General features: G+C 46.1%; 1 protein-coding gene across 8 annotated transcripts in view; it reads right to left on the bottom strand.

Annotated features, from left to right (window-relative positions):
• PALM2AKAP2 (PALM2 and AKAP2 fusion) overlaps positions 1-26065 on the bottom strand; it is a 505626-nt gene that overhangs the window by 27250 nt on the left and 452311 nt on the right. For 7 of the 8 annotated variants that reach the window (XM_042914169.1, XM_042914174.1, XM_042914173.1 and 4 more), the window contains one exon: positions 6081-8484. In XM_042914169.1, coding sequence (XP_042770103.1) covers positions 6081-8484 — 2404 coding nt within the window. Of the gene's footprint in view, positions 1-6080; positions 8485-17675; positions 17738-26065 lie in introns of those variants that run through there. The other variant, XM_042914176.1, reaches the window with a different exon arrangement.

Raw genomic sequence — 26065 nt, 5'->3', positions numbered from 1 at the left:
ATAAATGAGAAAAGGAAAAATGAGAAACTGTGTGTGAAGTCACTAATATGGTACACAGCTTTAAGGTAACTTGTAGCTACCACGATTAGGCTTCTGTCACCAGAGAATGTTCAGGAAATATGGTAGTAGAGATAATGCTCTGCAAGGTGCTCCACGTTAAGCTTTAGTACTGTCACACAGCCAGCTGGACCCCTACAGGTTATATAACCTGTGCCTGCCTGTGCCAAAGGGAAACACTGTATACTCCTGAAGGAGAGCCCTCTGTCACCTGGGCCTGTGACAGAATTTTTCTACCAGTTGCCAACACATGGTCTTCTACATGGAGCAAAGAGGGCATCCCCAGTGAAGACTACTTTAGCATGGAATAAGCCACCAAGCTCTCTTTCATGAATATTATGCTGACATAATTTTTTTTTTCTGTCTAGGACTTTTTCTCATGATATTTGAAGATCATAGAGGAGAGAGAAAAAAAGACCCAGCCAATAATCTTTATAATAATGTAACGATCACCTCCTGTGCAACCTTAATTCAAACTGACAATTGAAGCTGAAACTCGTTGGAAATTTTATCTTTATAAGATATGTAACTATCACATCTTTCCACATATTAAAAACATGAGCAGACACTCCAAGTTATGGAACTCAATATCCACACCTTCTCCTTTACCACTCCCCATGATGTCCCACTGGGCAACTTATCTGACTTGGTAGATCAGTTCAACATCTGGCATGAAAATGGATACTATTTTGAAAAACCAAAGTAATCATCACCTAACTAACTAGGTTTCTCTGTCATGCCTAGAATTTGGAAGTGAAACCAGGATATCCAATAATAGACACCAGGCACTAAAGTGAGAACTGTTGACAGCCTTAATATGAAAAGACATTTGGAAAGATCTGAATTTTAACTTCAATAAAATGTTTGCGTTTTCCTCCCAAACTTGATCCTCAGGGGTGTGTTAGGCTAGTGCACCTGCTGGAATGCTTCCTTTCTTCTCTACTTCTGAGTGCCATCAACAGAAGGCACACGTGTGTTCACTCTTGGGAATATGGCCTCCCACACGACACACAGCCTTTGTCAACATGCATGGCAACATGCCTTCAGAAGTTCTTATGCTGAGGAAGAGCTCAACAGAAGCTGGTGGAATGGACTCATTAAAGTGGAAAGACTTTTCTTCTATCAATTCATGGATGAAGGCAGCTCTTTCCATCAATTCATGGATGAAGGCAGCTCTTTGTTGTCTGGCTTCAAACCAACTCTTTCATTTTGTTTTAAATCTCTTCCTTTAATCCACTCTAACCTTATTTAAGTACCTCAAACATACCAAGTTTCTTTTCCTTTCGGGCCTTCCTTGGTGCCCTTCCTTCTCACTGGAACGATTGCACCTACCCCCTGAACCCAACTTTACTCCTTCAGTTCAAAGCTTGGATAGTAGTTTCCTAAGAAAGGAAGACTTCCCTTATACCCCCAGTGAGGTGATCTTCCTTGATCTGTGCTCTTACAGATTTTCATGCTTCTCTGCCATGAAATCGCCATGTTTGTCTGAAGTAAGTTTCTCTTACTGAGCTGTAAGTTCCCTAAGGGCAGGAACTGCATCTGCCTTGCTCACCTCTGTATGAGCAAAAGTCACACAGATCCTATTTAAGTGGAACTTCTTCCTTTAAAATCTCCTAAGAGCCGACAAGATAAAATTTCCAAAATAATTTTCCTAACAACCGTGTTTTGAAAATGACAGTATCATTTAAAAAATATCTTTCTCCATCTTTGAAAGGCAGGGAAACTAAAAGCAAAAACAAGTTTATCTTTGCAACACCTGGGGAATGGTTGGCGAGAATTAGTAGATTTCTCTTTCCCTATTGCATCTTCGCTCTCAGTGGATTCTCCTTGCCTTAGGTTTTAGGAATCTAGCATGTCATCAACATGATTTCCACCGGAGGAGAAGTTAAAAATTATATTTTTCATCACCTGATATCAAATCATCACGCTGGGTCACGCAACAGACCAGCTGAGTCACCTCTACTGGTGGGACATGTGGAGTAGCACAATAGGAACTTAGCAACATCTCCATTCACCAAACCAAAGTTGGAGCCAACAGTTCTAACCCTGGCCATGAATCGTCCAGTTTGGCTGCTCAGAGCGATGTGTCAGCCTCCTCCTTGATTACGAACTTAGAACAAGCAACACTCCAAACATTACCAGGCATAGAGAGAAAGAAAATCACATTTTTCATTCGGTTCCTTTCAATCCATGTCATAATTCTGGGAAGCCCTGCCACTTACTTTAAATGTTCTAGAGATAAACATGAAGGAATGAGGTGCACACGCATCATTTTCACGACTGTGTTCAGTACAATAATTAGACAGCTGCAGTATGCAGACTTGCATGGATGGATTACCATCTTACCAAAGTGGCAGAATCAATCCTATGGAATGGGATATAGGGGAGGACATTACAGGGAAGTGCTGGGAAAAGTAGTCCTGGGCTGCTGGGATGCTAAGGGAAAACACTAGAACCCTGTCTTATTTTAAGCCTGGTGGGGAAGATCAAAAGACTGCAGCAGGTCAGGGAACAGAGGAAAGTGTTGAAATGTTTTTAATCTTGTTCACATGGGAGAAATAAAGGAAGGGAACAATATGGTGGGAGGCTCAATTAAGAAGAGGAGTAAAGGGCATCTGGGTGCCTCAGTCAGTTAAGCATCTGACTCTTGATCTCAGCTCAGGTCTTGATCTCAGGGTCATGAGTTGAAGCCCTGCATTGGGCTCCACACTGGGCGTGGAGCCTACTTAAAAACAAAACAAAACAAAAAAAGTGGAGTGAAGAAAAATGAAAATACCCACTGAGCACACGCACTTGCAGGAAGGTTCTATAATAAATAACATAAAGGGAGGGTTAGGTAGGTAGAGCCAGCTATAACTGACAGGAGAGCCATGGTATCTACCTCCTATGTGAGCAGAAGTTGATGAGATGCCTGAAGAACCTTCCTCTGCCAGACTTTGGGCTCTTGTGCAGGCCCTTTACAGTCACTTATACATGAAGTAGGCTCCTCAGATTGGGCTGAATTCAAGTGGTATAAAACCTTTTTCTAGGATACCATGCAGAATGCCCATTGGCATCTCTGTGCCAAGCTAGCCCACAAGAATTTGAAATGAACTTGACAACTAAGGATCTTTGGGAAAAGCCAACTGGTCACTATTAAGCACACACACAAAAAATCCTCCCTTGCAAGTTTTCTTTGCCTCACTTAGCTGGCCACTGCCCTGTGACCTGTAGGAATTAAAAACCATATCAAGAAAGTCACCAGGCTTTTCCTCTTTTCCCTCTCTTTCTTTCCTTCATGAACAATTTAGTCCAAAAGCCACTGGGGAGGAGCTCTACAAGATGGTGTCTGCAGTTGAGGGTAGGATACCACAGTGGCCCAGAGTGCTGTGCTGAAGCCACAGCAGGTGGGTGGGGGACAGAGGTGACCTAGCACAGGGTATTGGAACCCAAGTTGGGTAAGGAAAATAGGAGACTGGTTACATAAGGCAAGGAGAGGATTGCTCAAACAATAAATACATCAAGGGTATTTGAACCGGGTATCTTGTCAACAAGGAGGTTACAAATATGGGGAGAATATGAGCCCTGTGGTATTAGATTAGAGTTAAAGGTATCAGGGTGAGCTCATGGTTTTCAAGATAGGTAGGTAGGTAGGTGGATAGACAGACAGGCAGACAGACAGACAGAATGTGTATATATTCTCTAATTCTGTTCTTTGAGAGTGCCTGGGAACAGGGACAAACAATCTAATAACAATGAGCACACCAATCACCCAGATTTTGATTTCTAAATTCCATTCTCCACTAACAGGAATTAGTGCTATTTGAAGAAATGGCTGATTTCAGGGTTAGGAAAGTATCAGATGAGACTGGAACATATTGTGGTGTCAGAAAGTGAGGACATGTCCATAGGATAATGAGACCATGTCAAAAGGACATGAAGTTAACTTGAAAGGGCTCCCATAAGCTATATCTACACAAATTAAGAATAAAACTAACAGAAATGGATTATAACCCACTGAATACAATAGGAACCCACAAGACCACACTTACATAAATAGATACATGAATAGATTTAAAGTTTGATGAGAAGTAGGATAAAGATTACATAGTGCCAAACTAACTGTACAGAATATTTATTAATGTTTATTTATTATTTATTTATTATTTTAAAAAATCTTAATGTTTATTTATTCTTGAGAGAGAGAGAGAGAGAGAAAGCACGAAGCAAGTAGGGGCAGAGAGAGAGGGAGACACAGAATCCAAAGCAGGCTCCGGGATCTGAGCTGTCAGCACAGAGCCCAATGCAGGGCTTGAACCCACAAACCAGGACATCATGACCTGAGCCAAAGTCGGACACTTAACCGACTGAGCCACCCAGGCGTCCCATGTTTGTTTGTTTGTTTGTTTATTGAGAGAGAGACAGAGGACAAGCAGGGGAGGGGCAGAGAGAGAAGGAGACACAGACTCTGAAGCAGGCTCCAGGCTCCGAGCCGTCAGTACAGAGCCGGACACGGGGCTTGAACTCATGAACCGTGAGAGCATGACCTGAGCTGAAGTCGAACACTTAACTGACTGAGTCACCCAGAGGCCCCAGAATATTTATTAATTACAAAGGACAAAGTAATTTTACTCTAGAACCTTATAAGACACTCCCTCAATCAGGTGATCCAAGTTGATATTATATGAAACAAAAGTCAACATCTGTCCCTGATTGGACACAGTGAGAAGAAATAACATCATTTTTGTGGTAGTCCTACCAAGATGCATAACCTACATGTACTCATGTGAAAGCATAGACAAATCCAGAATGAGGCATATTCTATAAAATTGGGGATGACGGAGATCATGTTGGCAATTTATTCTCAAATGGTTCGTAATAAGAGATATTTGTACTGTACTTGGGAACTTAAGGTTGAGACTGTTTCAAAATTTAAAAATTAATAATCAAAAGAGTTACCTTGAGTCACTGTAGATTTGACGGAAGCCAAGTGTCAAGATGGGAATAAGATCTGGATAAACCAAGTCAAACGCCAACAATTATAGGTTAGGGTAATGCTTTTTAGATAGTCTCCAGTGAAAGAAGTTACCCCTCAGTCCATTATGAACCAATACTTTAAAAAAAAGCGCAAAACTCCACACTTGGATTTGAGGACAATGCCAAATTGCGACAAGAATTTTCAAATGCTTGCTCTCAATGTCTGTACTTATTCTCGGCATGGACCGGTAACGAACAGTCCGTGGACTAGCCCAGATCACATTTTGAGTAGCACTTCTCTGCAGCAGGACGTGCAGATCTCTGATTGCCATCATATCCAAATGGGAAACAAAAACTACTGGTCACGCTGTTGTCCATAATGGTAGCGACATTACCACCAGCCATTTACACAAAGTATACAAAGGGACTGCCCAGGCAATGGGAGGGGACTAAAGACCTGCCTTTACAAAGAGTCACTCAATTTCTCCAAATGTGTCATAGGATAAGAATGAATGAGACCACCCCTGATTCCAAAGAAATGGCACCGTGATGACTAAAAGGAAGACCAATCCAATCGTATAGAAGAGGGACAAAAACATCTATGGTCGATCCGCAACCCTGGGTCATGACTGCCATTGCTAGGAAAGAACCTGGCACTCAGACGGCGTTAGTAGAGCACGTCGTCCAAATCAGATGGGTTCGATTTAACTACAGATGCTAAGGGTCAAGCTACCGACTCCAACACAGTCCACACATGGGCTCACTCTGACACACTGCCCCTCCCTCAGCCAGAGGCAGCCCTTTCAAACAGAAGAGAACAATTCTCTACTAAACCAAACCCGGAACAGAACGATGGGAGAGGAGCCATTGCATCCTCTGGGAAATGGCACACCGTCCAGGCCCAGGGTTCTTCTGACTCCAGTTGCATGTCCCTGGATACAAAAACCCTTGTGTCAGTGCCCCCGACACTAATTCTAGCCACACCCAGAGGAGGCTCCACAAAGAAACACATAAGCTGGAATCAACCGATTCCCACGGCGTCTGTCTCTGGTGCGCACTTCACTTACCTGGAGCGGTTTTGTAGCATGATGTTCGGGAGGGCAGCGATTGGGCGTTCTTTGCCCTGGGGCTCTGGGTATTCTGCAAGACTTGCCTCTGCCTCTTCAGTTCCTCTTCCCTTTCTTGAGCTGCTCGGATCTCTTCTTCGATCATGGACAAAGTCCGCTGCTTCCTTGACCTCAGCTTGAAGGGCCCAACCATCACATCGGACTCTTGAGTGGCCAGGAGCGAGGCTGTGCTCCTCAGCTCAGCTGCCTCTGAGTACTTGCTGAAATAGCTCCCTTCAGGTCTGGTCTCCTCCATGTTTATTGGCCCACTGGGCTGTACGGCTGGCAGTGGCTGGGAGGGCCCCCTTTCCCTGAGTGCCCGGTCTTCAGCAGGCAGAATCTTTGGTAATACCTCCCTCTTCTCTTGAACAGGAGAAGACACCTGAGGCGGCTCAAACATGCCCTGAGGCTTCTCTGAACTGGGAGCCCCAGTGCCAGCTTCCTCTAGAGTTGTTCCAGGTCCCTGCTGTTCTGTCCCACCCTTGCTGGTTTCGGACACAGCTCTATCCACTTGCTCGGCTATGGCTTGTTGAATGGCATTCTGCACCAGGAGACCAGCCTGATACTCCAAGGGGTCATCAACTGATGGAGAGTCTCCCAGTGTGGATGAAGGGGAATAGAAACCGTGATCGCTAAAGGACTTGGAGACGCCTTCTCCTCGGCCCTCTGAAGGGTTGTCAGTTTGTGGAGTCTGGGGCAGAGAAAAATCAGCCAGTGAATTCTCCTGGAGGGCATTGGTTGTCTCATTGGAGGCCCCGCTGTCACTGATGTTGTCCATGCTAAAATCGTTGGACAGGGTCTCCAGGACAGTGGTATCCTGGGACCTCACTGACAATTCATCCAAACCAGAGTCAAGCTCCTCTTGGGTCAAAGAGACATTGACTGACCTTGAAAACTGATCCAAGATCCCAGGGTCGTCATCCTTGACCACAGTGAGGACGGCCCGGGCACTGGTAAACTCCCCATCCTCTGCCCACAGTTTGGATAAGGGCCCACGTTTGGAAGGCTCACTGTAGGGCCCTTCCCTCCCCTGAGGAGCTGTGCTGCCCTGGCTTCCCCCCGCAGGCTGACTCTCCAGGGCACAGCTGGCTTTCTGCTGCCCCTTGGCTGCTGATGCACCACTGTCTTCTGGAAGGCCCCCGACGGAAGCTGGTCTCGAGTTGGTCAGTGGCTTGTCTGAGTTGATTGACCCCAGAGGCCTATAAAAGGGCTTGATAGAGAAGAGCCTAGGTGTACTCTGGCCCTTGGCCACTGTTTGCCTGGAACTCTCCATGAGCTGGAACTGTTTGCGAGCGGCAGAGAAGTCTATCTGCTCGGTGACGATGTCCTCCTTTACGTTTTCTGCCGCGCTGGCCTGGTCACGGGAGGCCACAGGGGCCGCGCAGAGCTGGGCTGGGGGCGGCTGCTGCTGTTGCATGAGCAGCTGTTCCTGCTGCGCCCTCCTCTCCTTGCGCTCCTTGTACTTTTTGTGCGACTCCAGATGTTCCTCGTCCAGCTGCTCCTCGATGGTTTTTTCCTGGGGAGGATTCCACCATTTTGCCGCGATGCCAGGATTCTTTTTCACGGCCTGGCTCCGGATGAGTTCTCTCCTTTCCTTTTCCAGCTCCAGCATCTCTTCCGAAGGCCTCACTTTTCTGACACAGAATTGCTCCTTCTCATTCTCGTCGTCCTCAAAGAGCTTGGAGGGCTTCTTGTCCTCATGGAAGGCACGCAGCTCAAACTTGGCCTCCTTCTTCAGTGTGGTGAGCGTGAGCTCCCCGTCACGGCCCGAGCACCGCGAGCTGGTGGAGGAGCTGGGGCTCGCGGGTGCCTGGAGGCCGTCCCCCAGCAGATCTTGGGGCTGGTCAGGCGAGTGGCCGTTGGCTTTTCCACCCTCTGCCATGGCGTCAGAGTTGCTTGTGCTGAACTCGATGTGAGGAGGGGCCTGTCTGCCCGCTGCCCTCTCCGTGAGTTCTGGCTGGATGGCTGTGTGGGCAGGTGGGCTTCGACTGCTCGCCACGACGACTGCTCCAGGCTCTGGGGACGACGTGCCGTTGTAAGTTCCGTCCACAGCAGAATCGCAGCAGCTGGCCTCCAGCACCTCGTCTAGATAGCGGATCTCTCTGGCCACATCATTATCCAGAGATTCATGGTGATCAGCGAGGAGGCCATTGTGGGGGGGTGAGTAGAAAGGGGAGGGGTGGTCCATGGAAGGCGGGGTAGAGGTGATTCCAGGAACACTTTTACATTCTGCAACAGAGACTTCAATTTCCATGTTTTTGTGATCTGGGGGAAGGGAGCTGGTTGCAGGCTCCAGGGGGCCGACGCTGCAATTGTCTCTCTCGTTTTTTAGCCGGACATCATCCTCAGAAAGCTGGGGAGGCTTCTGAAATAAAGAGACAACAAAGGTCAGGGTTAGCTATTAAATCTCTTATGGAGGCGAACCCTGAGAAATTAACTGGTAACTCACTGGAAGAAAAACTGAAGCAATGACAAGTTCTTTGGAACAGAGATTTCTCTTCTAATAATTCTTCGCATATTCATTTTGCTGTGGTAATTCATTCATAAACCTCTCGATGTTACAGATTCTGCTTTGTTTACTGGGGGTCCAGAGAACGTTCAATAAATGCCAGTCCCATTCTTAAATTTAAAAGTAAATTAAGATTCAGATCATTTGAAGACATTGCTCAAATATCTTCTAAAGTAGAAAAGATTATACAGGAATTGTACCAGAATTTAATAAAATATCTTAATAGCAAACTACTGCAGAAATGTAATAGGACTATTTGTGTGTCCCCAAGTAGAGTAAGATGGTCCTTTGGCATCAGCGATTTTTATTGAAATCCTCTGCCATATGTAATGCAATATTTCTGGAGACAAGAAACTTCCTGGAAAAATTTTCCAAGAGAAAATACTGGAAAACAGTAGATTCCTTCAATGGCTCCTTAACAGCTACAGGGCCCCAGTGCAATGGCTCTTAATCGATCACGTACATTATAAACACCGTAACCAAAGCCACTGACTGTATAGTTCTGTTCTCTGGGACTACATCAAAACAACACTCCTTAGTTAAGGAGTGAGGGCTGCTTTGAAAAGTTCGTAGCCAGCAGCAATTCTCCAGTTCCTAAAATGCACTATATGTGATAGCTCCAATCTTATTGTTAAATAAGAAAAACCACATCTTTTTAATGTTTTGAAATAAATCCTATATTTTCACCAATCCCATGTGATTTCTTTTTTGGCATTAGTAAAATTAATTTTCAAATTCTAGGAGGATTTTTTTTCATACCCAAGGATTCTGGTTTATCTCAGAAAATTCAGTGGTAAATTGTAAGCTTAATTTGAGTGTCCCTCAAGAATTTCACTGACACCTTGGTCAGGTTTGTCTTCCTCTCTTGAGTCTAGAGTATGCCTCGTATTACATAGTACAATGCAAAACTGCAAGATGGTACCATTTTCATTTGCATCGGTTGTGAACAATTTTAAACTCTTAGAACATAATATTAAAACACCACCTCAGGATGATTCTCAGGAGATTCATTTCAAAACACTTCCAAGGAAGGTTCATAATTATGGATTTGTTCATGAGACTTAAACAGCATGGGAGTTTACCCTACATGCTCTGCACTTCTGTCAGAATGCTGAAAACTCTCATGGTCATCCATGACCTAGAAGGTCATCCATGAGCTGGAAGGTCACCCATGAACAGGTGGTTTCTTTCACTCTTCATTTTTTACATTCTCCTGTAGACTTAAATCAATCAAGTAATATGTTCCTTCTTTAGGAATAGGTAACAATGATTCTTTTGTCAATACCTTCTGGTCTTGGATGAACTTCCAGTCTAGTTCTGGTCTTTGTCCAAATCTGGTCCTTTAATACCATTAATATTTATAATGCTAATATCTTTTTTTTATTTTATTTTATTTTTTTACCATTATTAGCTAATGGTTCTTTTATCTTTAGAATGACATCAAGAGTCATGTCAAAGACATTTTTACTGCCTTTTAAAAACATTAACTAGACTTTCTTTTGGCAAGGCAATCGCCAGTAATATCTATGTCGTTAAGAATTACAGAAAAAATATTAAGTTTTATTTATTTATTGAGAGAGAGAAAGAAAGAATGACTGGGGGAGGGGCAGGGAAAGAGAGTCCCAAGCAGGCTCTGTGCTCTGCACCAAGCCTGACTCGGGGCTTGATCTCATGACCAGGAGATCATGACCTGAGCTGAAATCAAGAGGGGTATGCTTAACCGACTGAGCCACCCAGGCACCCTAAGAATTACAGAAAATTTGAATGCCTGCCACTTACTGGCTGCCATTCAATTTCAAATAAACCTACGTCAAAATTAGCCCACTCCATGGAAAGCTATTACTGGAATAAAGAGACCAACAAAAAGAGACACAAGGCACTGCTACAGAGAGACAGATTATCTGTGAGTCTCCCACTCCAGCTTCATTTAGTCAATGATTTACTGCTAACAGTCTTTATGGGAATAAGGAGAGCTTTTCCTGTATCCTTTTTGGCTTCTGGGGGCGGAGGAGGGAAGATAGGAAAATGGTAGGAAGTTGCTGGAACTGAAAAATGGTTGAAAATCACTGCCCTATTGAACATAAAGTATTTTAGAGTAGTTGGCATAAGAGGAAAGAGGGTGGCATAGCATTAAAGGAATTTAAAAGGCAAATAATTCATTCTATAGCTCATTTGGTCATTAATCCATTCATTAAACATGCAGGAAGCTTATTTTGTGGGGTCATAATGAGATTAGCAGTAACAATAAGCTCCAGGAGACACTTTTTTTCTTAACAAAAATTGGACTTCCTAGGAAGCCCTAAGTCTCTTTTGGAGTTTATTTCGTCTTGTCAGGAGGAGTGAAAAACTTGCCTATAGTTCTCTCCTGTTGCTAATCACAGGGATAGAAGGTCCTGAACCCCCTCCACAGCATTGCCCAAGAGCACGCTGTCTCTTTCTCCTGGGTACGTCCATTCAAGCGCCGGACAATGAGCTAGGAGATGCTCTGCCAGCGTTTTCTTCTCTCTCAGAACTTAAAAAGTATACCAACCCTTTTCAAGGCACACTTTCTGAAGTAGCAAGTGTTCCAATTCAAAACTTTCAAAGTCTGAGAACGGCTTGTGACAATACATTTTCGCAATGTCAAAAAGACTACCATTAGCTTTTCGTCAGAAATGATGAGTCTCGTGCCTTGAATATCTTCTATGATGGGTCAAACTAAGATTTTACAAATGCTGATTACTGATTAAAAGTCAGAGTTTGGAGTCCCAATGTACTGAGACATGATTCCGTTCCAATACACTTGTGTAAAAAATCTAGGCACTGGAGGGTGTAAACAGGAAAGCGGCTCTCTCTCCTTCTCGTTACAAGGGGGCTCCTCCCGCTTCTTTCCATAAATTCAGAACATTTTTCTTGACACTCTGTTCCATGTACTTCAGAGAGTAGCAGCTCTACACCCTAATCAAGGTAGAAGTAATTAAAGAGAGAACCCTGACTTACTGATTCACAACCATGCCTCAGAGATCCTGAGTTTTTGGAAAGTTAGGCAACAGTTATAACAAAGGAGCAAATTCCTGAGTTCTATTCTCAACTGGAGGAATTTACCTTCATGCAAGATGGCCTGATACAATCAAAGCCACCTGTAAACTACACCAGGTAAACAGAAGTGGCAGGAATCTGGGCTTGGTGTCATTAAATGATGTCTTGCTCAAACCAACAAATGCTCATTGCTCCCTTCGAAGATTAAAAAGACTGGACTTTTCCCTATGCTTCAGATAAGGTGAACCTGATTCCGGATTCAGATAAAGTACACACTCATCAAGGGGACTGGGAAGTCCTTCTGAAATCAACTGTGCCTCAGTGCAAAACAGAACAAAAACAAAAACAAAACCAAGCAAACTGGATTTTCAAAGGGTGCTAAGGGGCACCCTCTTTGGACTGCCCCTGCGAACCCTCCAGGCGGAGGCCTGGTAGAGCAGGACACATAATACCTGCCAGCCTACTGGCTTCCCCAAATAGCTAATAGCTGGTCAGGACGTCTACTATTTACTTTAGAAGATGTGGGCAGAGACAATATAATACAGCTGTATGTGTGTGTTTGAAATTAGTTTAAATTACATTCAGAAGCAGAGAGCCAACCTAACTGGGAATATACACTCTAGGAGTGGTCAACCAGGACCTAATCAGAAATTCCAAGCTCCATAGATGGCTTCCTTCCTGGGTAGTTTGGCTCTCTTTAACTCCCACGGCCCCCTGAGGCATTGCCAACTGGCATCATTAAGGTGAGAAATGGGTTTTCATCAGTGAAATTAGTGGCTTGTCAATTAGCATGATAAAAACTGGAAATCTGGTGAAGTTGGTAGTGTTCAAATTTGCGGATTAGAGATGTTCTCTGTCCTTTCCCGAAATAGATTTCCAGACAGAGTGAGCAGGGCAGGGGAAGGGGACTCGTACACCCTTAGGGATGGTGCTTTGAGCCTAAAAGCTAAATGGCTCTTTCTCTGCCTTTAGGTTCAGAGGACTTTAATGGTTTATTAACCCCTATAGGGTAAGGGAATCCTGCCTTGTAAAACCTGTCTTCATGCAAGGTGGGGCTGGAGCATCTAGAATCTTCAGGAGCTGGGATTTCTTTGAGGTTACAGACAGTAGGTTTTATGCCTACTTTTACAAATGCTTGCTTAATAAACGTCTGTGTGGGTGCCAGAACTCAGTGCAAGACGTGCTTTTATTATAACCCGGTAGCCAGGTTGTGTCTCAAGCTGCCGCTATTTACCAAAACGTGTTTAATAGTTATGCAAAACAAATTAGTATGGGTTAGTTTACAATATGGGTGGTGCCCGGGATCGCCTATGAAAGTTCTGCCAGACCCTATGCAAGACAATCATGGGACTCTCCTTGGCAGACTGTAACTCCTTTGTAAGCAGGACTTGTAACAAGATCTCTCAAATCTGTTTCGGGAATTAGAGTAGATAATGTGTTTAAAAGTACTATGTATACCGCGAAGTGTTTAATGCAAATGTTCCTTATTATTAAGCAATTTTACACGGAAGTGTAAATGACCATTATTAAATTCTCTCTGGGAGCTGGTTGACTTTTTGTGGGGAGGAGCAGGGCATGATGGGGAAGTTTTCATTTTGAGAAGAAATCCACATGAGGCAATTACAGGGGAAAGGCCGAGGCAAGGCTAGAAGTCAGACCTAAGGCATCTCTAACCTCCCTAATCTTTTCCAGTCACATCGGAAGCAGAGGAGGGTTCACACATTGGCCTGAACAGAACCTGGACCATTGCCAATACACTACTAGCTGCACAGATGTACAAGTGAATGAGGCAGCACAATGAGCCTGTTTGGTGGGCACACTGTGAGTGTCACATCTCCATTTTTTTTAAAGTTTATTTATTTGGAGAGACAGAGAGAATGGGGGAGGAGCAGAGAGAGAGGGAGAGAGAGAATCCCAAGCAGGCTTCAGCATGAAGCCCAGTGCGACGTTCGAACCCACAAACTGTGAGATCGTGACCTGAGCTGAGATCAGGAGTCGGATGCCCAACCGACTGAGCCACCCAGGTGCCCTGTCACATCTCCATTTTACTGCGGACACACTCTGTTCATAGTACACAAACATACACGATCTGGGCTGATACTTGCAACGAGGCCCTTTTGTATGCAAAACTTTAGTTTTAAAACTTTAGAATATGAGGTTTAGAGAAATTGAAAGATTTTTTCCCAAGATCACCTGGCTAGGAAGTGGCAAAGACAGGATTTGAAGGCCAGTTCTTCCAAATTCTCTCCTAATACTTCAAAAAGTGTTCTCAGTGACAGCAGGCTTCCAAAATGATTAGGGCTATGTTAAGAAGGGTGGATAGATTTAAAGAGTATTCACTTGGCTTTCTGGTTGACCGTTTGCACACCTGTATCTCTAGAAGTGATGGGAGACACGCAATTTGGCTTCAGAAGTCAGAGACCCCTCCCCACCATTTATTCAGAAAGGAACTGAGACAGACTTCCTGGAGACTTAGTTTCAGCTTCCTTTCTTTTGCTCTCCCTGTAGGCCCCCTAGTTAGAAATGAGGGTGCTGACTTCCTGCACGGTCTGGGAATTTTACCTTTCCAGCCGGCAGCTGAGGAGAGTCCTCTGTTTCCTCCACGACAACCCAGGGGCAAAATATTAATACCCCACATCCCAGACATTGCAATAGACACCATGCATAAAGGCTGTGACTCCTTCCCAACGCCACAGAGTCAACAGCACAGGCGAGATTCTAGAAGACTGTGTAATTTGCCCAGAAAACACATCAGGGTCCTGACAGCTGCCCAGCTGGGGTGATGGACGCCAGTGTGCTCTCTCTTCCTTGCATCTGCTGCTGGGCGTATCATGAGCTGAAAGAACTTGAAGGAGGTACATTTTCCTTAGCAGATATGGCTGGGACCAGGGGGTTACCAAAAAGGTGTCCTTTGCTACAAGGACAAGCAGGAAGCTGTAACTTCTACTCAAATGCATTCACAGCTTCCCCACCCACCTCCCCAGCACCCTCAGGCTGTTACCTCTTGACACAGCCCGTTACCAGCTGTGACCTCCCAGGCTCCTAGCCTAAATGCCTGGTGTGACCCAAATCACTCAAACATCAGCCGCAGGCTGCACAACCAGCTTCCTACTCTGAATAACCCAGATTACTTCCTACTAAGGCCATGCTATTTAAATTAGAAAGACTTTTCCCCAGGTAATAGGTGACCTGATCCTTTAATCCAGTTATTTTTAAGTTCCACCAAAAACACAAACTCATTCTTGGCCAGGGAACAGAGGCGTGGCTATAAAATAAAACTTCCGCATAGCTGTGAAACCAGAGAGCATCTCCGTTTTCCCTTCTTACCCTTTCTCTCTTTTCCTAAGTCGAGTTTTGAGTACACAGGGCGCAATTGCTCTCACAGCAGAGAACTGGTTCTGTGGTCCATGTGGTGGAACCATCTAAAATGCTTCTTACAGGACTCAACTTCCTGGCTGTTATTTCTATCACGAAGATAAATGGAAGGAAGGGATGCAACCCGGCTCATGGAGGCTGCAAAGATGTCCACATTACTCTCCTGAACTTTATCAGAGTTGGAGGGACCAGACTGGAGCTAAGGTCTGGAGATCTGGGGCAGAGGGACTCCCTAAGCTGAGGGAACTTCAGGAGTGTAGGAGGGGAGCCCAGAGGCTGAAGAGGTCAAAGTGCATTCCTATGAGGATAAGCATGCCCTGGGAACCTGCTGAGTGGTAAGCTTTGGGCAGGGCCCTGGTGGGGTGGGGTCCCCTGAGCTCTGGGGTGGTCCCTACTCTGCAGCAAGGAGCATACAGCCTTGGAGGCAGAGATTTCCAAGGAAATCTCCAAAAAGAGAAAAAAGTACGAGGCAAAGGAAGTGCTAAGTCAGAAGAAAATCCCAGCCCTGTACAACAGCACACACCGGGCTGGCTAGAAAGAGTTTATGAAGAAAACTGGGAGTGCCCAAATTCCTCAGCAGCTGGCCTGCAGCTCCTCAGACCCTCCCTGTTGAAGATGGCAAGCTGGGGGCAGGACGGAGAAAGTGCCAGAGGGCCTCTGAGTAGTCCCTTTCCACCCAGCCTTGTGAGGGAGCAGAGAATGGGAATGTCTGAGAATGCCTTGCTTCCTTCCTTGGTTTGGCTTCAGGCTTCGGCCAGGAAGAGGAGGGGAGAGGTGATAGCCTGGGCCATATTCCAGTCCAAAGGCCTTTCCTCTTCTGCCCCCTCGCAGCGCTTCTTCCGGCCTAGAGGACCAGGGGCCTGGGTTGACGGTGGGAAGCCAGAAGCCTCATCACTCCCCGAGAAGGACCCCTTCCTGGTTGATGGAAACATGCCAGACTTAAAGACCCTGAGCACTCCTGGGCAGTTGCAGGCTAAAGTCAGACCAGGCGGACTCAGGGTTAAACGCTCTGACCCCTGATCCAGGGAGCTAACACTAACAATGGCTCTTGGACCTCCTGCCGTGAAGCGTTACAGCTAAATATGACTGGGACAGTTCTAAAAAGATGTTCCTGCTCTTACAGGCCCAGCCTTTCTTGCTGAGAGCTTCTATGGCATCACCATCCGGCTATCTCTCTGGCTTAGAGTACAGATACAGCCTTAGAGTATAGATACGGGCTTGAAGATGGGATGAAAATACTTCTAGAACCTTCCTTCACTGGAAACAAACTACGTCTTGGCTCACACTTCTGTTGAAGGAAAGTGGTCAATTTATAGCGTCATGGAGTCTCCCCGAGACCACAGCCTGCCCTATTAATAGTATCCCCTTAACCCAGCTCCAAAGTCACCCGCTCAGATGTCAGGCTGCACATCTGGAATATGTCAAGGTGTCGTTTGATTAACACATTTACAGCTTGGGCTTTCCGTGAAAGCAACTGAAGATGGGGGTGGGGAGCCAGGGGGGTTGGAGGGAGGAAGGAAGCTGTTTCCTTTTCTATAGCAACTGGTGAAAGGTTTGTTTCTTTCAGCTGCCTGGAGATCCACTCCCCACAGGAGTGACTGGGAATGGCTGGGAGGCTTTAGGGTTGCCCCAACTGAGGAAAGATGCTTCGTTTCTGCTCCAAGAAGGTCAAGCTTCACTTCCTCCTCAATGCAACAAACTCCGAGCTCTGTCAAGGAGTCCTCAGATGCTCTTCTCCCCAGAGGCCCTTTACTCCATGAGACGATTTTACAGGGCAGTCCCCACCTCCAGAATAAACCAACATCAAGGCCTCAGAGGGAACTCTGGCTCCTGCAGCCAGAAATTTCTAGGGTAACTAATTCTGCCGAAAGCAAAAGCAAGTCCGGCTTTAGTTCTTTATAACTCAGCTGTGTCCCTCTTGGTTTTAAAATAGTTCAGGATCTTGGGTTCTTGCCTGGCCAACCACTAATGGCAGAGAGCAAAAGCTGAGCACCACTGTGGACCCAGCACAAATCCACTATGTTGAGGCAGAGAGCCAAGAGAAAAGAGGAAACGGTGCCAGAAGCCTCTGAGCTTAACCCTTTGTCCACAGATGACACTGTGCACACGAACGGAGCTGATGAGGTTCTCTTCCCACTCCCTGGGCTCCTACAGGACACAGGCACACACATTCCCCAGAAGGCCCCGAGAGTCACTCCGTGAACGTGGCGGGTCCCACAGCTCGGCCTCGTTACAGACCAAATAAATACAAGGCGTTAACTAGAAAACCAGTTACCAGAGTCACTGGGTCGCTTGCTTCTACTCCGGACAAGGACAGACACACAGGTTCTCTTTCGCAGACACCCTCACGCACCATCGTCCCGGCCTCGTGTGCCACATGTGGGCATCTTTGCACGCACTGCACGCCTGGTGCCGCGCTTCCTCTCTGCCATTTAACTTGCAAGCTGGGGGGGTTGACGAGATTTCCAAGAGAAGCAAGTCGCCAGTCGGAGCTCAGCTGCCCACTCTGCCTCTAGAGGGAAAGGACTCCGCAGCACAGCCCTACAGTCCCGACTCTGAGTCCCCCTCCACCAGGACGGGCCCCGGGAAGGAACCCGTTCCTTCCAGATTAGAAAAGAAAAGGACAGTAAGATAGGTCAGCAGACTCGGCTTACCCTGCCCACAGTGCGTGTCTCAAACGTCCCCAGTCGGAACTGCCTCTTTTTCCAGACGGATTCCTGCGCACTGGCTCAAGCAGGACAAATTCCTTCCGAGCCTCCTGACTGAAGCCTGTGATGTCACAGCCGCCCCTCCCTCTGCTCCCTAAAAGGCCATTCACACAAAGAAGGGCTTTAACCTCCTTCAGAGAACCTTGGCCCCTCCCTAGAGGCCGAGCCTGGAGGGCAGGCACCGGCCAGAGGCAACCCCAGCCTTCTCCCCAGGTGCTCAGAGGGCCCCAGGAGCTCCACCCTGTCCATCGGAACCAGTTACCACTGTCTTCTTAGAAAGTCAGAGACCGGCCTCGGGCAAGCAGGGAATTAATATCCTGGCGATGCCGAGGTAGCAAAAAATCTGAAAGATCCCGAAGATCCAGTAAAATTATATATACTATGAATACAATACATATATAATATTATATATAATATACATAACACTGTAAATAGATTTAGAGTAGATATATGTGCCTGTGTGTCTGTAAAGTAACAAACGCTCACTGTAGAAAATTTGGAAAATACAAATTATTCATCTTCCTTCCACTCAGAGGAAAACAGTTAATATTTTATTGCGTCCCAGTTAGTCTTCTTTTTAGAAATATGTATTTAATATAGTGGAGACCAGACACTACATGCAATTTTGTGGCCAACACTTTTTAACTTCAGAAGTTTATCTCACAGGTACTTTTTATGTCCTTCAATGGTCTTTGGAAGATAGATTTTAAAGGGTTACACGGTCTCTCACGCTGAAGTAGGACAGAGGAATTTGAAGTCTGGGATGAGTGTTGTTACTTCAAGATGTGTCTGGGGGAAGTGGCTCCGTTTTCTCAGAGGTAACCAGTCATCTTCTGCCACCAAACAAGGACAGCCAAAAAACCAGATCCCTACGTACCTCGGGTGGACACAAGTGTCACCAACACCCCCCTGCTCTGTACCACAGAATCAGACTCCCAGCATTACACACTAAAGCTAATGAGTGATGATGTAAGTCCCCCTGCCCAGGTATTCAGACTGGCCCCCAACACTGCCCCCAGGTTCTATCCACCTGGTCCCCAGACTTAGGTTGACCTAGAAGAACAATTGGCTTAACTCAGGGGCTGGCTGAGAAAGTCAGTCAGAATGCAGGTCCTTGCACGGCTGTGAAGGATTCATTTTGGAGAAGACAGAGAGAATGGATATTTACAGGGAGAGGACAGCAAACGCCAAGCATGGTCCTGCACAGCCAGCAAGTTCAGGAGCAGTTTGGGAGCCGTTTCTCCTGGTAAATCAGGCGGGCAGCCCCGAGTTGGTGGCCGGACTCCCCAGTGGTCTGTGGGTTGGCCAGCGAAGCAGACCTCCCTGGACCTTCTCGAGAATATAAGTCAAGGAAAGAATAATCAGAGTGGATGGAGCTCAGGCAGAGTCTTTTGGAAGAAAAGCTAAACATATACTATACAACTATTTACAACATCTAAACAACACCTATAATATGCAGAAACTTATTTAGAAATATCCAGGAGTTTCTCAAGGGCTAACTCGGTGATACCAAGTCATCAGGGAATAGTGTGGAAACTCTGAATTTGTGTACCCTTTGGAATAATTGGAATGTTCTTTGGTACAGTCAGAGGTATTTCAAGACGCTACTTGACAGTCTAAAGTAAAAACGAGGTGGGGAAATTACACACCAAGGGTGGCATTGCTCTGCTAGAGAGTGACAAAGCAGACGAGGGCCTTCCACGAAGACACGTTTTCAAGCCATGAGGCAAGAGTGGTACCTAGGACCTTCGACATCATCACATCTGCCCCCTCTGCTTCCATGAGGAGGTTTATAAAAAATAGTTGTTTTAAATCTTCCCTGTTCACAAAAGAGAGAATGATATGTGCTCTTAAAGTACTATGATCTAGGGGTACCTGGCTGGCTCTGTCGGTGGAACATGTGACTCTTGAGCTTGAGGTTGTGAGTTTGAGCCCCACCTTGGGTGTAGAGATTATTAAAAACAAATAAATAAATAAACTTTAAAAAATAAAATAAAATAAAGAAGAAAAAATAATAATAAAGTACTATTATCTAATTTGTAGGCATGTTTCTCTCTCTCTCTCTCTCTTTTTTTTTTAAGATTTTGAGTAATCTCTATACCCAATACAGGGCTTGAACTTACAACCCTGAGATCAAGAGTCACATGCTCTACCAACTGGGCCAGCTAGGTGCCCCATAAATAGCAGGCATGCTTCTGACTGGAGTCTGAGATGCTATGTTTCACTACACACACACACACACACACACACACACACACACACTCACTGTTATGGGATGGAACCCAACTTCCTAGGTATAAGTCCTAACACACAGTACCTCAAAATGTGACCTTCTTTGGAGACAGGGTCTTACAGAAGTAATCAAGTCACATGATCATTAGGGTGGGCCCTAATCTAATATACTAGTACCCTTATAAAAAGAGACTTAGACAGAGACATACCTAGAAGAGAGACCACGTGAAGATACAAGAGACAAGGCAGCCACCCATAAGCCAAGGAGAGGGGCTTGGGAAACCCTTCCCTACCGTCCTCAAAAGGAACCACGCTGCCACCTTTCGCACTTCCCGTGTCCAGGACTACGAGACAGTAAATTCCTGTTGCTTAAGCCATACAGTTTGTGGTATTTTGTGATGGCAGCTCCAGGAAGTGAATACACATGCACACATTCAGTCACACACGTGCACACATGCATGCACACGCATGCACTCACACTTGTGCACACGCATATGTACACTTATGCACACACACACCCCTCCTTCTGGTTGCAAAAATCGGATGGAGTTTAGGAAGACTGTGTGGCAAAGCCACAGTTGGGTGCTCCAGAAAAGCGCTTTATACTCCGAGGCAGAGGGAAAAATTTTCAGTCTCCGAGGGTGTCTGGCACTGGGGGGGAACGAAGCCATTTTGAAACTTGGTCCTGGTTGGCTGGGGAACAGAGTGCAGTTTGTGAGGGCCCAGGGCCTGGTGTCTGCAGGAGATCGACGCTGCTACGCCATCATTCAGCAAATATCTGTTGCACCCCTACTGGGTGCCAGTCATATCTTCTCTGTTTATTCCTCCACCAACGGCAAGGTGAGGCTTCTCATCCAGTCCAAAGAGGGGCACGCCCCAGCCCATGCAGCCAAGCCCTCCCTAGGGTCACACAGCTGGTCAAGAACAGAGCTCCGGCTGGAATTCACAAATCCCACCCGGAGAGCAGAGCTCTGCCCTGGGAGGCACAGTGGGCAGTTCGGGGGGAACCTGGGAAGTGTGACAGCAAACGGGAGGCAGAAACCGGTGGTCTTTGAAACCATGCACCTGCTGCTACGTGACTTTTGCAAGGCCGGGTTTCTTTTCTGGGTCTCAGTTTTCTGGGCTGAGAAATGAGACACCCAAGCCAGGCGAACCCTCAAAATTCACTTCCTTTCTGCTCCTAATCCTTGCGGTTCTGTGATGTCGGCGTGAACCCTGGGCAAAGGTGAGGCGCTGGGCTGTTCTGAGTCTGGTAACCGTGAGGGCAGAGCCGAGAGGAAGCAAGCCAGCAAATGGGAGCAGCAGCAGCAGCAGCCTCAGGCTTTGAAACTGCTTGATACGTGTGCCAAGAGAGATTTCAAGGATTCCCAGCTGGAACTCGGCTGCCTCAGACGTTCCCCTTGTCAGAACTATAACTCTTTCGCCGAAGGAGTTTATTCTGCTAAGTGTGGCCAGCCCATGTATATACCTTCGTGTGACAGAATGTTCCAAAGCAGATCTGCTGAGATCGGAAGGAACTAGATGGAAGCAGGCATTGTGGAGAGAGGCTGGCTTCAAAAATGGTGAGACCCAGCCTGCTGCATGGAATTACAAACCAGGGAGGAGGGGAGAGGTCAGGGCTGGGAAAGCTCCCTCCACATGCTTCCCAGAACAGAGGGGAGCTGGGGGTTTGCAGCTTTTCAAACTGCTCCAAGGTCCAACGCAAGGCACACACCAAAGGAAGCCAGTGTCTCAGCACCTCTAAATGTCCCTTCTAAGTGGTCATGGCTGCCTTCTCCCCTACCGTTCAGGTAGGTCCACCCCAAGTCCCACCTCCACATGACTCCACACAGCAGCAAGGAGGCCAGTATTTAAAGCAATTTACACTTAGATGTGAACGTGACGGGAATATTCATAATTAAAAATAGCCTGTTTACCCAAAGGGATCTCTAACTGGGGTAAAGTGTGGGAAACTAAGACTCGCCCAGTCCTTAATTTATTGAGGGAAAATTGATGAGAAGGGAACAGCATAGCAACTTTGCTTAGAAAGACTTTAGGCAATTCAGTCAGCTGTACCTCCCTGGTGCTCAGGGCACTAAAAGCCACAAAGCAGGGAGCTGGCGAGAATCCACACGTGGATGTATGGACTACCAAGCTATGTCATGTGCCATGATCTTATTTATTCCCACAAAAAAACATTATTCTACAGAGAGAGAAATAGTTCCAACTTCCAACAACTTCCAAGCCCTTACCCTTCACATTATACCCTGCAATCACTCAGTGTACCCTCTGACTGCCTCCAGCACTGCTCAAAAGGTTGGCTTTAGGAGGGAGGAAAATCCAGAATTCTTATGGTCCGCGTTACGCTTCCTTCCAGAACCAGAATCTGGCTTTCTTCCAGAATGTGAAGATGAGTAACGACCCTCTAAGGGAAAGGGGCTGAAAAAACCTAGCAGACCAGTGCAGTGCCACAATGCCTGACATTCACTACATTTCTGCCCTGAGTCTTTAGGAACCCCCTCCACCAAGGATCCTAGACTCAAAGGGTCCCTCTGCTTCCTGTCTCAGACACTATTACTCTTATCTTCTGCAGGAATGTTGGTGACATCATAGCGTATCGTGGAGGGCAAAGCTTTAGAAGAAATGCACTGCCATCTTGTAACAATAAAAACCTTCAGGTAATCCAGCAATTGTATTATTAGGTATTTACCAAAAGATTTAAAAAAAATACAGATTGAAAGGGGTACATGCACCCCAATGTTAATAGCAGCAATAACAGCCCAACTATGGAGAGAGCCCAGATGTCCATCGACAGATGGATGAATGGATAAAGAAGATGTGGTATGTATGTATGTTACACATTTGAACTGTAAATACATTTAGACTTAGGGATGCCTGGGTGGCTCAGTTGGTTAACTGTCCGACTTCAGCTCAGGTCATGATCTCACGGTTCATGGGTTCGAGCCCCATGTTGGGCTCTGTGCTGACGGCTCGGAGCCTGGAGCCTGCTTTGCATCCTGTGTCTCCCTCTCTCTCTGCCCCTCCCCCCCCTCAAAAAATAAATAAACATTAAAAAAATTTTAAATACATTTAGACTTAAAATAGACCAAGGCTTGGCTACTTGTTAGGTATTGCAGTGCCTCTTAATCTCCATTTTCTCTCTGCACAATGAATACTAAAGCCTTCACTCAGTCATGATGACGAATGTGTATCCAAACGTAGCCTGCCCTCAAGGAAGCTGTGCTTTCTTGCTGTGGTAACATTATACTTTTAGCAGCAGGCTCTCACTATTGCAACTTGGGGCAATATAATCTTCCTTTTTCATCAAAGATAAGTAATTGACTCCACTGTCATGTATGGATATTTTCCTTCCGCGAGCTTCCTCTTCCCAGAAAAGTTGTGAACCACGATGTGAGTAACCAATTCCTCTTGGGAAGCCAAATGTCATAGAATTTCATAAACTATGTCACAGCCAAGATATGTCATAGGAAAACACCTGTGAAAAATTTCCAAAGGCCTGAGCAGTCAAGGAGAGAACAAAAATTGGAGGCTGACTTTATGTATTATTCTAAACAACAGTCTTTTTTTTTTTTCTCCGTTCAACTTAAATGTGCAGATGAGTCCGTCTAGTAAACCTTCCCATCCACCTACAAGACAGACAGACAGGTAGACACACACATACACACACACACACACACACACACACAGTGACTTTAAATCAATTTGTTGTTCTAGTAAAGTACTGTAAAGCTTTGAGTAAGGTTTTAAAAATAGGATTTGGAAAAAAATACCGTGGGTTTGCCAAACCTAGTATGCTGTAAGCAAAACCACCTCGTCTGTTATTAATGTATGAAGTAAATGCTGAGCACTTTACAGACGGATGGTAACTGCACTGGGGCAATCCTGAACCCTTGGCCGTGGACCCAAGTGGCAATTCTGCCTTGGGATCCCTTCCCATCTGTGCCCCCAGTTCCCAGCCCTCAGGCAGCAAGGAGTCGAGTTCCAGAGTAGACTCACCCACCAAGCTCTTCCCCACTCAAAGGCAGGAGGCATTGCAGAGTATGCCTTCATCTCCCCAAGCCTACACTTACAATTCTGGAGACAGAAGGAAAACACAACAATCAAGAGGTACTTTTAAAATGAAATAACTGGTGAGCTGCAAGAAAACTCAACAAAAGGATCCACCAGTTACCAATAGGAAAAAGGTTTGGTCCTACTGAATCAGCTACCAATGGATTGCAAGGGAACTGCTGGAAGGTTCTGGAAGGTTTAGACCCCCCCCCCCCCACACACACACACACAGAACAGGTGGGTCACTATGTGTCACTATGAACTGCCACTCACTTTTCTTAGGTTTCTTCAGAAGCACAAAGCCATATGTGAAGGCAGACTGTGTAGTAAATAGACCTCTGCTCCAACTAACTCCAGTGCTCTCTGGCAAGAAGACAGAACTCCAGCAAAGTCCAGATGGTCAATCTCAGAATCCTGATCTGCCAGGACTAAGTGGCAATTCTGGATCAGGATAGGTGCTGGGGACACTGGTCTGCTGAAGAAGAGGAAGGTGCAAAGGGCAGCCAAGGGGCAAGGAAGGCTTCAGCCAGGCCCGTCCAAATTTTCTGACTCCCACCTCATGCAGCAAAACAATACCCTTGACTACACAGGATTCTGAGCCTGGTACCAGAATTGCATTTGTGATTGAAACCAAGGGAAGCTTGCCCCTAACATTGAGGACCTAACCCTGGTTCCGTCATGTGTTTTAACCAGGGCTGAGCACATTCCCCTTGTGCCCCCAGCACTGTGCTCTCCCAATCCTGCACTGGGCCAGCCCTGCTGGACCACACTCTGGGAAAAGTTTGGGCAGCTGAGCTCTGGAGGCAGCTGAGGGCCAGTCACCTGCTTCCGTCCACTGCCTTTGTGGCTCTGAATGCCAGGAAGGAACCTCTGCAGGAGAAGGAAAGCGTGGAAATTCTCCATACCCCTAGGGGAGGCATGATAAGCATAAATGAGCAGTAAGATGGGGTGCAAGAGAGCTGTGGGAGAGCACTTGGCTTCACACTAAGAAATGTGCTCTTGCCCTTTGCTCAATGTCAATGGAACCCGACAACTACCTCATGTCTCATTTATGAGGAATCTCTCTGCCCAGCCATGGAATCCCAGGAGCAGAGCGCCCATGGTTGAGAGCCAACAAGTTATGCCGATTATGGAAACAGGATAAAGTCTGAGAACCAGCAACAAGAAAGCGGGACGCCATTTGCTTGCAGACTCTGCTTCATCCTGTTCACCCCCTAGAGGCCCCCTTTGATCTGGTAGCTGACTGTTGCTAAACATTTTGCTGCCATGATTTCTGGACCCTTTTTTTATTCTCTATTTATTTATGTGTGGTCAGGTGATTCAACGGGAAGAACATGAATATTAGGGAAAAGAAGGTCAGGGTTTGAATCATCTGGTGTCACAAACGGATTGCATGATGCTTATACAAAGAATGTGCTCCTCTCTGAAGCTAGGTTCCTCATCTGTTAAATGGGTATAATTACTGTAGTGGGCTGAATCGTGTCCCCTCCAAAATCCAAGTCTATTTGGGACCTCAGAATGTGACCTTATTTGGAAATAGGGTCTTTGCAGATGTAGTTAGTGAAGATGCTGTCATAGGGGAGTAGAGTGGGCCCTCAACCCAATGACTGGCGTCCTTATAAGAAGAAAAAACACACAAAGGATAAACCAAGAAGAAAAACCCCATCTGAAGACAGGGGTGGAAACTGGAGTGACTCATCCACAAGCCAAGGAGTGCCGAGGATTGCTGTCAACCACCAGAAGCTAGGAGAGAGGGATGAAACACATTCTCCCTCATAGCTTCCAAAGAGAAATAACCCTCCTATTTCTCATTTCAGACTTCCAGCCTCCTGAACTGTGAGAGAATACATATCTATTGTTTTAATCCACTAATTTTGTGGTAATCTGTTACAGCAGCAACAAGAAACCAACACATCCACCTTCTAAGGCTGTTATGAAGATTACAAAAGAGACAGCATGTGAAAGCAGCCGGCCTCATGACAGGGACGAGGTAAGCCATCAACACAAGGCAGTTTACGCTGGCTTTCTATGTTGGCGGCAGGCCAACGAAAGAA

The sequence above is a fragment of the Panthera leo genome, chromosome D4, assembly GCF_018350215.1.
Source record: "Panthera leo isolate Ple1 chromosome D4, P.leo_Ple1_pat1.1, whole genome shotgun sequence".
Lineage (NCBI taxonomy): Eukaryota > Metazoa > Chordata > Mammalia > Carnivora > Felidae > Panthera > Panthera leo.
The sequence above is the reverse complement of the archived record's forward strand: the minus strand, read 5'-3'. Positions and strand labels throughout refer to the sequence as shown.